Consider the following 16,522-nt stretch of genomic DNA (forward strand, 5'->3'; position numbering starts at 1 on the left):
GTCTCTCAGCTTCCTGTCAAATCTGGAAGGAATTATGATGTTGAATGCTGAACTGTAGTCCAGGAATGTATGCATCCCTCTTCTCCTGGTGAGTGAGGATGATGTGTAGTGCTATGGCTATGGTGTCATTGGTAGAGCGGTTCCATTGGTAGGCAAATTGTAGGGGGTCCAGTTTGGGTGGTAGCATGCTGCAGATGGAGACCTTAACCAGCCTCTCAAAGCATTTGCTTATAATTGAGGTGAGTGCAACAGGGCGCCAATTGTTCAGGCATGCTACCTTGGTTTTCTTAGTTACAGGGACAATCCTGGATGATTTGAAACAGAAGGGTACTACACACTGGGAGAGGGAGAGATTAAGAATGTCCATAAACACACCAGCCAGCTGTTCCGCACACACTTTGAGGACAGGCCCTGGGATGCTGTCCAGCCCTGCTGCCTTGTGGTTGTTGACACATTGAAATGTTCTACGTACCTCAGCCTCGGAGACCAAGATGACAAGAGTGCCTGTTCTGGGTGATGGTAGTCCTTAATGATGGATGTCACTTTTTTGGGGCATCGCCGTTTGAAGATGGCCTTGTTGCTGGGGAGGCTGGTGTCCATGGTGGAGCTGGCTGAGTTGACAACTTTCTGCAGCTTTTTTCCGATCCTGAGCAGTGGGCCCCTCCATACCGCATGGTGATGCAACCAGTTAGAATGCTGTCCCTACAGTAGATCTGTTGAACTTTGGATTACATACCAAGTCTCCTTCGAACTCCTAATGAAATATAGCAGCTGCTGCGCCTTCTTTGTAATTGTATCATTATGTTGGGCCGAGGATATCTTCAGAGATGTCGACACCCAGGAACTTGAAACTGCGCACTATTTTTACCGTTGAGCCCTCAATGAGGTTTGTGTTCTCTTGACTTCCCCTTTCTGAAGTCCAGTAAAGATCCTTGGTCTTAGTGATATAGAGTGCAAGGTTGTCTTTGCAACACCAGTCACACTTGCACACTTTCTCGTCATCATTTGAAATTCGGCCAACAATAGTTGTGTCATCAGCAAATTTATAGATAGCATTTGAGCTGTGCCAAGCCACACAGTCATGGATGTAGAGAGAGCAGAGCAGTGGGCTAAGCATACATCCTTGAGGTGCACCAGTGTTGATCGTCAGTGAGGTGGAGATGCTATTTTCGATCCACACAGATTGTGGTCTCCTGGTGAGGAAGTCAAGGATCCAATTCAGAAGGAGATACCAACTCTGAAGTTTTGGAGCTTGTTGATTAGGACTGAGGGAGTGCAGGGAAAATTGATGTGGATGTTGCTGGTCCTCAGGAATTCGTTCAGAGTCTTCCCCAACCAGAAGCCTTGGTGAACCATGTGATCCACGATGAGCTGAAGTCTGCGTAGAGGTATTGAAGTCTTGTGACTAAGAAAGTTACAAGAGGTCCAGGTACAATCTCTGGAAAACCATCTCATGAATGAAGTGGAACCAATGAAGGATGTCCAACAGTTGTAGCAGGGCTTGAAGGCTATCGCTTTTTATAAGGTAAAATTAAGTGCAGGACTTTGCTTCGATGCCTTCTATACTTGCTTTGACTGTCAAAACATGAAAGAACCATCACAAACTCCCACAGCCCTCGATGATCCTGTGATTTCAATCTCTTAGGCCAACATGTGAGCATCCCTCAGGAGGGTGGGTGAACCTATGAAAAGCATCCAGCCCAGACAGGGTACCTGGCTGAGTACTAAACACCTCAGCGGAGCAACTGGCTGGAGTGTTGGGATATCCTTAATCTCTTGCTTCGCCAGTTTGAGGTACCCACCTGCTTTAAGCAGGCTTTACTTATGCCAGTGCCTAAGAAGAACGTGGTAGCCTGCCCCAAGGACTGTTGTCCGGTAGCACCTACATCCAGAAGTTGACAATAAAACAAATAACTCCTGCCTGAGAAGTGACTTAAATCCACTCCAATTTGCCTACCGGAGCAACAGGTCCACAGTAGATGTCATCTCAGTGGCCCTTCATTCAACCCTGGAACATCTGGACAACAAAGATACAAACATCAGGATGCTCTTTATTGACTACAGGTCGCCATTCAATACCATCATCCCCTCAAAACTAATCAATAAGTTTCAAGACCTTGGCCTCAATGCCTCCTTGTGCAATTGGATCCTTGATTTCCTTAATTGCAGACCCCAGTTAGTTTGGATTGTCAATAACACCTCCACAATCTGTATCACACAGGCGCACCACCAGGCTGCGTGCTTAGCCCCCTTCTCTATTTGCTTTACCCTTATGACTGTGTGGCTACATGCAGCTCAAATGCTGTATTCAAGTTTGCTGATGACACCATTGTCGTAGGCCGAATCAAAGGTGATGATGAATCAGCATTTAGGAGGGAGATTGAAAATCTGGCTGGGTGGTGCCACAACAGCAGGTGGCACAATGTTTTAGGATCTGTCAGCATAATATAAGAATAGGGGTAGTGAAGAGAACAGAAAAAAAGAAAAGAACATGCTGGAACAGAGAGACAGAAAACAGCTGGAAATCAAACTAAACTTTAAAACAAAAAAATGTGGTCAATTGTGGAATGAATAATTGCATAAACACTGTTGCTGCCACCATAAATATTTAAATAATTTAAATATTACAAAATTTTTTTAGCGACTTGGAGGTCAGTAGCAAAGCCTGGTTACAGAATCCAGCCACCTTAAGGAGAAAAAAGTGCTGAAGATTGAACCTTTGCTCAAGCAGCCTTTGTGTTCTGCGTTGCATCAAAGCGCAGTGCTGTTGTGTTCAGCCTTGCCCATTTCTTACAGGAGTTACAGTGTAACAGTCGGGAGTAAAAACATAGGCTCCTGTGTTTATTTCTACTTTTTATCCCTGTCCAGCCAAGTCATACCAAAGCACTTCCCAGATTGAAAAGAGTACTGCATAGATTTAACAGATAAATAAAAAGGGCAGTTGGGTTATCCCAGACATCCATTAACAAATCCAGCACACACAGCTATGGTAAAACTACATACCTGTGCTTGCTACTGAGCTGTAGCTCCAATGGGTTTCAATGTCTCAATCAAAACATATATTTATGTTTGAAAAATTGTCATATTTGTCAATTTGCATTTTTAAAGATATTGAAGAATATAAACTGTTCTTGCTGAAATTTCATGGGTCCAGTGACCAGGATTTGATCTTGACCACAAAGTGTTGTCTGTGAGGAGCTTGGACAATTTTTCTGTAACCACACAGTTTTCCTCCAGGTGTCCCAGTTACCTCCTCACCCCAAGGATGTGTACGTTAGTAGGTTACATGGCCGCTGTAAATGACCCCTAACACCTAGGCCTCCTCACCCCAAAGATAGAAACATAGAAAATAGATGCAGGAGTAGGCCATTCGGCCAGTCGAGCTCGCACCGCCATTCAGTACGATCATGGCTGATCATCCAACTCAGAACCCTGTACCTGCCTTCTCTCCATACCCCCTGATCCCTGTAGCCACAAGGGCCATATCTAACTCCCTCTTAAATATAACCAATGAACTGGCCTCAACTGTTTCCTGTGGCAGAGGATTCCACAGATTCACCACTCTGTGTGTGAAGAAGTTTTTCCTCATCTCGGTCCTAAAAGGCTTCCCCTTTATCCTCAAACTGTGACCCCTTGTTCTGGACTTCCCCAACATCGGGAACAATCTTCCTGCATCTAGCCTGTCCAATCCCTTTAGGATTTTATGCCTTTCAATAAGATCCCCCCTCAATTTTCTAAATTCCAGAGAATATAAGCCTAGCTGATCCAGTCTTTCATCATATGAAAGTCTGTGTACGTTAGTAGGTTAAGTGGCCACTGTAGGTGACCCCTAACATCTAGGTGGTTGAATTCTATGATTCGTAGAACATCTATGTTCTATGAATCTGCAGGTTGGTAGAAATGGGGGAGAGTAAGTCACAGGGAAAACTAATGGGTTTGTTGAGTGAGCCAGCATAGACTCAATGGGCTAATATAGACTCTTTCCATGTCAGAAGTGAATATGAAGGTAAGCACAGCATTTTGCTGGCAGTTTCAAAATGCTCTGATTTGTTCACAGAATTTACCCCTTTCTGAAATTGTGTATACCTGTCAAGTTTATAAATCGTATTAAGTAACATCTTTGAAATAATTCCAGGAAACTTCAGTCATAAAATGTACCTCACAGAGTTAATTAAATTTCCTTTGTCTATGATGAGTTGTGGACTCACATTTATGTCATGGCCAAGAAAGATCTACTTCCTCAGGAGACTAAAGAGATTCAGCATGCTCCCCTCAAATTATACCAATTTTTATCAATACACCATAGAAAGCAAACAACAGGAATTCTGCAGATGCTGGAAATTCAAGCAACACACATCAAAGTTGCTGGTGAACGCAGCAGGCCAGGCAGCATCTGTAGGAAGAGGTGCAGTCGACGTTTCAGGCCGAGACCCTTCGTCAGAAGACAGAAAGCATTCTGTCTGGATGCATATTGACTTGATATAGCAACTGCTCTGTGCATGACTGCAAGAAGCTTCAGTTATAAAAACAGTTCAGCACATCACAGGAGCCAACCTCCCCTCTGCCGAATCTGTCTATACTTCTTGCTGCCTCAGTAATCAGCCAGCGTGATCAATAACACTCTGTGGCCTGGCATTCTCTCCCCGCCTCACCTCCCACCCATCAGGTAGAAGATACTAAAGCCTGAAAGCGCGTACCACCAGGCTCAAGGACAGTCTCTGCAACGGACTTCATGCACTCTAAGATGTACTTTTGACCTCGCAATCTATCCTGTTACATTCTTGCATTTTATTGTATACCTGCATTGCTGTTTATTTTTGGTAGCTTTTACCTTTATTCTGCATTGTTATTGTTTTACCTTGTTCGACCCTGATGATTTGATCTGTATGAACAGTATGCAAGACAGGTTCTTCCACTGTATTTTGGTACATGTGATAATACATAAACACCATTATCAATGATAAATTGTAATGTCTGCTTCCTCTCTTTAGTTTAGTGATGAAGATGAAGAAGTGGAGGATGAAGATGATGACGATGACAAAAAATCAGATAGAGATGAGGAGAAAACAGAAGCACCGAAGTCCCCTTTACAAGTGCCAGTAGTTCCTATGGAGCAGCTGGTCGTTCAAGGGCCTACCTTCATGTGCGAAGTGCCGAATTGTGGTGCAGTAAGTTTGAGTTTTGACTTCAATGTTGAGTAATCCTGTATATAAAAAAAAAGCTATAGTTTTTTGGAGTTTCCAGATGTTTTCTGCTTTAGAGGTTTGTATTAACTACTCCCCCTTCTCAGTACTTATATTCCCGTACAAAGTTAAGTATTACAGTCCCCAAGGAGATGGTTGGAGACAGTCCGTTGATCTCTGAAATAGGAGTGAAACTCCTGGAAAAGCATAGATCCTCAATCCATCCCTTTTTTTTGATGAACTTCTATACACATGTGGTCAAGAGTATATTGACTGGTTGCATCATGGCAACACGATGGAAACACGAACTCCCTTGAACGGAAATCCCTCCAAAAAGTAGTGGGTATGGCTCACTCCATCATGAGTTAAACCCTCCTCTCCATTGAGCACAACTACACGGAGCACTCTCACAGGAAAGCAGCATCCATCAGCAAGGATCCCCACCACCCAGGTCATACTCTCTTCGCGCTGCTGCCATCAGGAGGAAGGTACAGGAGCTTCAGGACCCACACCACCAGATTCAGGAACAATTACTATCCTCCAGCCATCAGGCTCTCGAACCAGAGAGGTAAACTTCACTTGGGATGCTCTGCTCTTTATCGACTACAGCTCAGCATTCAATACCGTCATCCCTCAAAACTAATCAGTATCTCCTAGTGCATTTGGATCTTCAATTTTCTCACTTGCGGACCCCAGTCAGTTTGGATTGACAACAACATTTCCTCCACAATCTCCATCAGCACAGGTGCACCACAGGGCTGTGTGCTTAGCCCCCTGCTCTACTTGCTTTACACTTACGACTGTGTGGCTAAGCACAGCTCCAGTGACACATTCAAATTTGCTGTCATAGGCCAAATCAAAGGTGGTGACAAATCAGCAGATAAAAGGGAGACTGAAAATCTGGCTGAATGGTGCCGTAGCAATAACCTCTTACAGCAAGATCAAGGACCTGATTATTGATTTCAAGAGGAAGAAACCAGAGATCAATGAACCTGATCTCATTGGAGGACCAGAGATGGAGAGGGTCAGCAACTTTAAATTGCTCGGTGTGATCATTTCGGAGCACCTGTCCTGGGCCTAGCATGTAAGTACGATTACAAAGAAAGCACAGCAGTGGCTCTACTCCCTTAGGTGTTTGCAAAGATTCGGTATGGCACTTGACAGACTTTTATATTGACTAGCTGCATCACAGCCTGGTATGGAAACAAAAATGCCCTTGAGTGGAAAATTCTATAAAAGGTAGTGGATACAGCCCGGTCTATCACGGGTAAAGCCCTCCCCACCATTGAGCGTATCTCCACAAAATGTCGCAAGAAAGCAGCATCCATCATCAGGTACCCCACCACCCAGGCCGTGCTCTCTTCTCGCTGCTACCATCAGAAAGAAGGTTTAGAAAGGTTCTAAGAATAAACCAGGAAATTATTGGCCAGTGAGCCTGACATCAGTAGTGAGAAAGTTACTGGAAAGTTATCTAAGGGACTGGATATATAAGTAATTTGGATTGAAAGGGACTGATTAGGGATATTCAACATGGCTTTGTGCATGGTAAGTCGTGTCTAACCAATCTTACAGAGTTTTTGGTGGAAATTACTAGGAAAGTTGATGAAGGCAAGGCAGTGGATGTTGTCTACATGGACTTTTGCAAGTCATTGGACAAGGTCCCACATGAGAGGTTGGTTAAGAAGGTTCAGTCGCTTGGTATTCAAGATGAGGAATGTAGTAAATTGGATTAAACATTAGCTTCATGGAAGAAGCAAGAGATAGTAGAGATGGCTGTCTCTCTGACTGGAGGCCTGTAACTAGTGGTGTGCCACAGTGTAGGCGCTGTGTCCATTGTTGTTTGTCATCTATATCAACAGTCTGGATGATAATGTGGTAACCTAGATCAGTAAATTGGCAGATGACACCAAGATTGGGGGTGTGGTAGACAGCAAGGAAGACTATCAAAGCTTGTAGCGGTATCTGGACCAGTTGTAAAAAAACGGGCTGGAAAATGACAGATGGAATTTAATGCAGAGGAGTGTGTGGTGTTGCAATTTGGGAGGACCAACTGGGGAATGTCTTACACAGTGAGTGGTAGGTTACTGAGGAGTGCAGTAGAACAGAGGGATCTGGCTAAGCATCCAAAAATTCCTTGAAAGTGGCATGACGGGTAGATAGGGTTGTAAGCAACACAGAGAAAATGCTGGAGGAACTCATCCAGCCAAGCAGTATCTATGGAAAAGAGTACAGTCGATTTCAGGCTGAGACCCTTCTTCAGCAGGGCTTCACTCTAAGAGTGTTGAGTGAGCTTCAAGTGGTGGGTGCGGATTCGATTTCAACATTTAAGAGAAGTTTGGATAGGTTACATGAATGGGAGGGGTTTGGAGGGCGATGGTCCGAGTGTAGGTCGATGGGACTAGGCAGATTAGTGATTCAGCAGAGACTAGATGGCTGAAGGACCTGTTTCTGTGCTGTAGCATTCTGTGACTTGAAGTTCTTGATCAGTCAGGTTTACGGGGAGAAGATAAAAGAATGGGGATGAAAAGCTCAGCCATGATGGAATGGTAGAGCAGACGTGATTGGCCAAATCTCCTGATTCTGCTCCCATCTCTTATGGACATGAATTCTTATTGCATAGAGCTGTCTTTCTTGCCTTTGGCCACACAATCAGTTTTGGTATTGTTAGCAAACTTCTTAATTTAAGTCCAAGTCATTTACATACAGCTTACCAAAAAAGCTAATAGTTTTGTGGTGGTGGAATTGGGCTGATGTTTTATGCAGATTGAGAACAATTTCCTCATTTAGTATAAGTTTTGTGTATCTACACATTGTAAGTGTGTTAATATAGGGAGTGCAGCAAGTGGAAAGATGATACCACATGCTGGTCTGTCCTTTAGTTCGCAGGTCCAGTATATAAGCTTGATATGAAATCTCTGGTACTACACTTCCATAACTGCGGTCAATTTGAATGTTTAACGTCAATACATCTGACAGTGCTGCCTGAGTACCAGGCCACTAACTTTCATTCAGAAATCCCTTGTTCTGCTCTGATCCGCACCATTCTCCTTCAACGCACAGGTACCATTTGTTTTTCGCACAAATTAACTGTTCCTGGAGATGAATAAACAGACAACATTTCAGCTCAAGACCCTTCATTAGGACTGGAAAGGAAAGAAGAAGAAACCCAAATAAGAAGGTGGGGAGGGGGGAAAAGGAGGACAGGCTAGGAGGTGATCGATGAAGCCCGGTGGGGAGGGGAAAGTTCCCAGGAAGGACACATAGCTGTGGTAACCTATCTGAGTAAGCACATGAGGGGTCAGAGAGTTGCAGAGATCACACAGGGGGAGCAGAGAGAGGGGTCCCACTTTACTCCCAAAGAGAAGATTTAAACTTCTTCAACGTGGGCATACTTTAAAGAAACTTCACAGTATAGCAGCAAATCATAAACAGAAGAGATTCTGCAGATTCTGGAACACACCCAGCCACGTGCCCTTGTACTTCTGTCCCACTCCCACCTTCTTATTCTGGCTACACACACAAAATGCTGGAGAAACTGAGCAGATCAGGCAGCAGCTATGGAAATTCATAAACTCTCGAATTTTCGAGCTGAAACTCATTCTAAGTCCAGCTTCTACTCCTTTCCCTACACCTCCCCCCCCCCCCCACCCCCACCTTCCATTCTGGCATCTTCCCTCTCCCTTTCCAGTCCTGATGATGAATCTCAGGTTACGTCCACTGGATAATTTTGAAAACACAGGTTTCAAGTAAAAACAACAGGCGTCCACACTACACGTTTTTCAAAATATCTCTGTCCATACTAAAACGGATATTTGGGCGAATCTACTCCTACTGGGCATGCGCAGACACATCTACAGAAAGCAAGCGAAAGAGGAAATAGTATAATATTTACGTTTCCGCAGCAGCATTGTGCTATTTCCATTGGTCAAAAACTAGAGTACCAACAACAACAGCGAAAGAAAGTCTTCAACAGTATTCGAGGAATACAAAGAAAACCTCCGCTGGGAAAATCAGACTGGACTTCTTCGTTTAGACAGACAATGAAGTTGAGTTGTTTCTGCGAGTTACAAACGACTACAAAGTCAGCAGAGCAGTGGAAACGTGGAGATGTTTAATTCCAGACAAACTATAATGTAGACAACAAAGTAAACAACACACGCATGAAGCCGTCCTCTACCCAAGATCAACAAGAGAGTGGAATCTTCTGCCGCCAGACCTGCGTAGTATTTCTGACATTCGTATTTTTAAAGATAGACTCAATCAAATCAATTTAGGGGATCTAGTCAAAAAAGCTCACTTTACAATTTAACTCTCACGCTGTTCACACCGACTGCGCGTTATAATAGCCGTCTGGCAGTGCTTGCGCAGTACCAAGCAGAAGCAGAAAAAGCATTGTTGTTATGGTGTTGTCATGACAGCATTTTCAGATAATCTCCATTTACCCCGTCCTCACTGCAGTGCGGAACAATCGTTTTCAAATTTACACACTCTGGAGAGTGTTTTAGAAAAACTCCATTTTCGAGGGATGAAAATGCTGTTTCAGTGTGGACGGAGGGTCAAAACGAAGAGAAAAAGTTTCATGCAACACACATCAAAGTTGCTGGTGAACGCAGCAGGCCAGGCAGCATCTCTAGGAAGAGGTACAGTCAACGTTTCAGGCCGAGACCCTTCATCAGGACTAACTGAAGGAAGAGTTAGTAAGAGATTTGAAAGTTGGAGGGGGAGGGGGAGATCCAAAATGATAGGAGAAGACAGGAGGGGGAGGGATGGAGCCAAGAGCTGTAAAATGGTAGGAGAAAAAGTTTTGTTTTCAAAATTATCCAGCGTAGTGTGGACATAGCCTCAGCACGAAATGTCAACTGTTTATTCATTTCCATGGATGCTGCCTGACCTACTGAGTTCTTCCAGCATTTTCTGTGTGTTGCTCTGGATTTTCTGAATCTCGTGTTTTTTTTATGTTCACTACTATATATTGACAATTCTTTGGAATGTTTCAACTGGTGGTCAGAAAATCTTGCGAATGTTACACCAGCAGCAGCCAGCTGCGTGTGGCCAGGGACAGTGACCACTGATGTTTATAGCTACAGAAGTTCTAACATCGTTTCACTTCAACAAAGTGATTATTTGATAGTACCTCTGCCCAATTTACAATCCAAGTTCCTTGTCTCTTATACAGTATTTGTGAAATGAGTGCCTCATGACCAAATTATAAGACCTTCATTGAAGAACCATATTTTAACTGGATATATTTTTACCTGTATAATAGGTCAAGTAGTTCTGTGAACCATTGATATATCACAAGCGCAATATAAATGTTACAGTTGCTCTCTTTTACTGTAATGTCATCTTTTTTGGGAAAACCTGGTGCATATTGCACAAGATATAACCACTTTCAGCGTCTTCCCTGAGGGCCAGGTTTATAAGCATTCAGGTCTGGTGACCAAGTAAGATACAAGAGGTCCAGGTGTGATCTCTGGAAAGCTTAAATCACTGAAGGATGCTCAACAGCTGTCACAGGGCTTGAATACTATTTCTTCTTGCAAAGTAAAATCAAGCAACATAGTTGACAGCAAGGCTTTGCTCCCAGATGTGCTCAATGCCTTCCTTGTTCACTTTGACCGTCAAAACATGGAAGAACCTTTACAAACTCCCAGATTCCCCAATAACCCTGTGATTTCGGTCTCTGGGGCAAATGAGAGAGCATCCTTCACGGGGGTGAATGCACAGAAAGCATTCAACCCAGATGGGATACCTGGCCGAGTACTAAAGACCTGTGCTGATTAACTGGCTGGAGAATTCACCGAAACCTTTAACCTCTTGCCTCAGCATATACCCACCAGCTTCAAGTAGGCTTCAATTACACTGGTGCCTATGAAGAATGTGGTAACCTGCATCAATGACTTATCATCCAGTAACACTTCCCATTCGCTGTGATATGAAGTTCTTTGGGAGGTTGGTGACAAAACATATCAACTCCTGCCTGAGAAGCAACTTGGATCACTCCAATTTGCCTACAGATCCACAGCAGATGCCATTTCATTGGCTCTTCACTCAACCTTGGAATATCTGGACAGTGAAGATGTGTACATCAGGATGTTTTTCATCAACTACAGCTCAGCATTCAATACCATCATCCTCCCCAAATTAATCAATAAGCTTCAAGACTTTGGCCTCAATACCTCCTTGTGCAATTGGTTCCTCTATTTCCTCACTTGTAGACCAGTCACTTCAGATTGGTGAAAATATCTCCACCTCATTTAACACAGGTCCACCATAAGGCTCTGTGCCTAGCCCCCTGCTCTGCTCACTTTATACATGACTGTGAGGCTAAGCATAGCTCCAATACCATATTTAAGTTTGCTCACGACACCATGTTGTTGGCTGAATCTAAGGTGGTGATAAATCAGCATACAGGAGGGAGATTGAAATCAGGCTGAGTGGTGCCACAACAACAATCTCTTATTCAAGGGCAAGAAGCTGATTATTGATTTCAGGAGGAGGAAACTGGTGGTCCCTTGACCAGTCCTCATCAGTGGTGATCAGTGATCGGAGGGGGAGAGGCTCAGCAACTTTAAATTCCTCGTGTTATCATTTCAGAGGATCTGTTCTGGGTCCAGCCCATAAATGCCATTACGAACAAAGCACAGCAGTGCCTCTGCTTCCTTAGAAGATTGCAAAGATTCGATATGAGATCTAAAACTTTTGACGAACTTCTATAGACGCGCGGTGGAGACTTAGCATGGCTGCATCAAGGCTTGCTACGGAAGTACAGATGCCCTTGAACAGAAAATCCTACAAAAAGTAGCGGATATGGCCCAATCCATCACAGGTAAGGCCCATCTAGCATTGAGTACATCCATACAGAGCGCTTTCACAGGAAAGCAGCATCAATCATCGAGGACCCACAACATCCAGGCCATGATCTCTTCTCGCTGCTGCCTTCAGGAAGAAGGTACAGGAGCCTCAGGACTCGCACTACCGGGTTCAGGAACAGTTATTACTTCTCAACCATTTGGCTGTTAAACCAGAGGGATAACTTGGCTGCCCTATCAGTGAACTGTTCCCACAACCTGTGGACTCACCTTCAAGAACTATTCATCTCATGTTCTTGATATTTATCGCTTTTTTTTTCTTTAGTATTTGCACAGTTTGTTATATTTTGCATATTGATTGTTTATCTGTCCTGTTGGGTACACTCTTTCACTGATTCCAGCAATGCTTCTTGGATTTACTGTGTATGTCCACAAGAAAATGAATCTTAGGGTTGTTTATGGTGACATATGTATTTTGATAATAAACTTACTTTGAACTTGAATTTGCACTTTATGCCTCCAATTTTCTGAAAGTGGCTTTGAATCTAATCCCTGATTGGTGAGGACCAGCATAGTGCAGGGTGTTACTGCTAAATATAGTAGGCTTCATCACATACCTGCTTTGACAACAGGCTGAGCTACACTCATAGACTTATGGGCTGTTGTACATGGCAAAGGGCTCTGAATATTTCAGGCTTTGATAAACATCTAGAAATGTACAATTTTAAAAAAAACACTACTTAAAAAGTGGAGATTTTAAAAAGTTGTAAAAAACTAATCAATTACAAAAAAAGTTAGACTAAGCACCAAATAACACGAGTACATTTTAGTATATTATATTTATGCAGACTCATTTACCTGAAACTATTTTCATCAGAATGGTTTCTTTCCGCCAAATCATTGCCAGCTCCTTCTTGGCTCAGGTTCAGTGGTGAAATTTTCTGAAGTACCCATAGGAAAACCTGAAATTGGTGCTCCATTGCTGATCTTTGTGAACAGCTAAGTGTCAGAACATAGTGGGAATGATATCGACACAATCATTTTAGGAAGTTCAGAACACCACAGTTGCATCAATAAGTCTCAGATGTTTTTCTGATTGTCAGGCGAGGCCTGCTCACAAAGTTATGCACCACTGCTTTCAGTATATAAATGCTTTCTTCGACATCTTAAATATTCAATTGACTTGATTGACCTGGATATAGTGCACTGCCCAAACTCATCAGCAGCGTCTGCCTGCCCACACTGGTTTGATCCATGTACAGAGGGCCATACATTGGAAAATCATTGAGCAAAGTGGAGTTCACTACATTTGGCAGCTGAGCTTTGGGTGGCATGTGACAACTTTGTTCATTTAGAAACTGTTTAATATTTTAAAAAGTAAAATAAGCATAATTAATAAAATCTTAAAATAATGTAAACTAATCAGCATTAAAGTAGAATAGGTAATCCACTTTACATGCATTTACTTTTTTACTCAAATGAATAGTGTCATTCTTCTTACACCACTTATCCTTGCCTTAAAGTTGCGGAGTTGCATGTTAAGTTTATCTGTGCTTGCCTGCTGAACTTAAAACACTGATAGGCTGAACAGCAAGGGGTAAGTTTTTGAAATATCCATGCAAAGTTGATGGCTGGAAGTAAATATGGTCTGGACCACTGAAAATCATTTATTTAATTTTCTGCATTAAGTGGTACTGTATTTCAAACAGAATCCCCCTCAGTGATTTTTTTAACTTGTAAAATATTTTATTGTGGATCTGACTTCAAGTTCCAACACTTTAGATTATCTTCTTCTCCTCTCAGATATTCAGCTCCAGGCAGGCTTTAAATGGCCATGCACGGATTCACGGTGGTTCAAACCAGGTGCCAAAGCAGACATCTGCAGCTAAACTTAAAACAGGAGGATCTCAGCCAGGCTTTGCATCTGTCAAGAATTCTCCAGCACACAGCACAACTAGTGGTGAAACAGATGGTACTACAATTTTCCCTTGCAAGGAATGTGGAAAGTAAGTTAGATGGTTACTTATTTTATAGATATAACAAGTGTTTTAACAATGAGAATTTTGAATAATTTCATTCTATTTTGTTAGTTTCAACGTCAATTAAGTGGGAAAAGTATTAAGTGCCTTTTTCTATTTTACTGTCTATACATGTTTTTATGTGTGGTTTCTTTGTTTCCAGGATGTTCTATAAGATTAAAAGTAGAAATGCTCACATGAAAACCCATAGACAGCAGGAGGAACAGCAGCGCCAGAAGACCCAGAAAGCCCTTGCAGCTGCTGAAGCAGCGACAGTAGTCAGACCTCCTTCACCAATAGCACCAATGTTACTTCACCCAGATCACATGAGTATGGTAAAGCGGCACTTAGAAGTAGAAGATCATGATATCATTCAGGAGTTAGAAGATGTAATGGATGAATCAAATGTCATGGATACAGACCTACTTTTAGATGGAGAAGATGGAGAATTCCTCCAAGATGATGAATTGTAAATGTCTTTAAAACAATTTTCAAAATGACACAGAATAATCTTCAAATACAATAAATTGTGTTTATAAGTCATCACAAAGTACCAAGGTTAGTTCAAATGCAGAAGAATCGCAGGAGGATTGCACATAGACGGAGATGCTCGACTTGCTTTTTGCCATTAATACCATTTAAAGAGGCTAAGCAAAGCCTTATGGACAATAATTTTCCCTTTTAGCTGCTTGTTAAAAGTTGCTTCGAAGCATTGAAGCCAAACGGGTTTTTTGCTAAAATGGTTTTTTGTCGAGTGAAAGTTTCAGAAATTAAATTGTTCTACTTTTCTATAAATGAAGCAAAAAAAACTGTAAATAAGGTTCAAAATTATATATATTTTAAATTGTTAAATCTGATTTGTTTACGCATTTATTTAACTGCTGTTCCTTGGTGTTATCTAGCAGGTATGGTGTAAATACTTTATATCCCAAAATTCTATTGCAAAAGCAAAATATTTTTGAAAGTAAAAGTGTCAAAATGACAAGGAGATTGCAGATCTTTCACTGGGGCTGTTTTCTGTTATTACAATGTTGTACAGAATTATTAAAGCTTTATTTTATTAATTTGGGGATACAGATTGTGGTCAGATTGCATGCCTTTTACTCCATAATGTAATTTATTTTTTTTATATTTGCACTGTAAATGTTTTTTTCAAGTATGTGAGGAGAGTCTTCCATACATTTGTAGTCATCTTTCGTTTAAATATATAATGAGATGTATTTGTCATGTTATGAATGAAGCACTATGTATAGTTCAGTGAATGAATTCACTTTATAACATGCTTTAGTTGTATAGCCAAAAAAAAAAATCTGGAAGATTTTTGTGCCATTTCCTTGGGAAGGTTGCATAAATTTAAAAAACAGAGATGGTATCTTTAAAATAGGCAGTATTTTCTTGTGGATTTAGTATTCACTTTTGCAAGTTGTGTTTGAATAATGTACTCAAGATTTTTTTAAAAAGGAATGTGATGGGATTAACTGATTTTTTTTTTCCTATTAAAATGATCAAAGAAAGTGATTTTTTGCCTTCCAAAGCACCTGAAATAAAAGTTGTTTTCAAAGAGAATTCCATGAAGAAAGGTGTTTTAACCTATAAACTAAATTCCTCAAACTAGTCTGATTTGGCCATATAACACTCAATGTATGCATTACATTAACATTCTTGCAATCTAACTTATCTTGTACTATACAGTAATCAACTGACATTGATACCAGGCAATTGTACATCCTCTGAGATTCTGCAAATGTATCCCAAACTGCATATCTTTAGTGAGAATTGCTCAACCTTCCTTGCTGATTTAGTCTGCTGTATGGCAGATCTTGAGTTAATTTGCTTGGATCAGATTATGTCTTTGACGTAGGAATGTAAAAAAAAAAAGCTGGAATTCCACTCATCGGCTCCTTCTGGAACTTCTGTTTATGAGGACACAATGAACACAGGCAAGAGAAAATCTGTGGATGCTGGAAATCCGAGCAACACACTCAAAATGCTGGTGGAACTCAGCAGGCCTGGAGAGGAAAAACTGAGAAGTAGATTTGAAAAGTGAGGGGAGGGGAGAGAGAAACGCCAGCCGATAGGTGAAACTTGGAGGGGGAGGGATGAAGCAAGGAGCTAGGAAGTTGGTTGGTGAAAGAGAGAGAAGGCCATAGAAGTAGCAGGGGAGCACCAGAGGGAGACGATGGGCAGACAAGGAAATAACATGAGAGAGGGACAAGGGGTGGGAAATGGTGAGGGGGGGAGGTAGAGGCATTACTAGAAGTTTGAGAAATCGATGTTCATGCTACAGGGTTAACTTCTGGTGTACCCACCCCTTACATCTGAATTACTTGTCAAATAGATCTGTATGTGAAGGACAGTCATAATTGGGCAAGGTATTGATCCCACAAAGGAGCCAGAAAATTGATGGAACATTTACAGATACTTGTAATATTTGAAGAAAGGTTTTATTAACTCTTAACTACTTCTATGGAATTTGTATCAATATTGTTGAAACACTTTGAATGAAATA

At 41.8% G+C, this 16,522-nt stretch overlaps 1 protein-coding gene across 5 annotated transcripts in view; it reads left to right on the forward strand.

Moving 5' to 3' along the window:
- LOC140201255 (transcriptional-regulating factor 1-like) overlaps nucleotides 1–15,547 on the forward strand; it is a 241,606-nt gene extending 226,059 nt beyond the window's left edge. For all 5 annotated transcript variants that reach the window (XM_072265045.1, XM_072265044.1, XM_072265048.1 and 2 more), the window contains 3 exons: nucleotides 4,992–5,168; nucleotides 13,799–14,001; nucleotides 14,177–15,547. In XM_072265045.1, the coding sequence (XP_072121146.1) occupies nucleotides 4,992–5,168; nucleotides 13,799–14,001; nucleotides 14,177–14,486 (690 nt within the window). In that variant the 3' untranslated portion in view covers nucleotides 14,487–15,547. The remainder of the gene's footprint in view (nucleotides 1–4,991; nucleotides 5,169–13,798; nucleotides 14,002–14,176) is intronic.
- The last annotated feature ends 975 nt before the right edge of the window (nucleotides 15,548–16,522 follow it).

Source organism: Mobula birostris, chromosome 8 (assembly GCF_030028105.1).
Source record: "Mobula birostris isolate sMobBir1 chromosome 8, sMobBir1.hap1, whole genome shotgun sequence".
NCBI classification, from domain to species: domain Eukaryota; kingdom Metazoa; phylum Chordata; class Chondrichthyes; order Myliobatiformes; family Myliobatidae; genus Mobula; species Mobula birostris.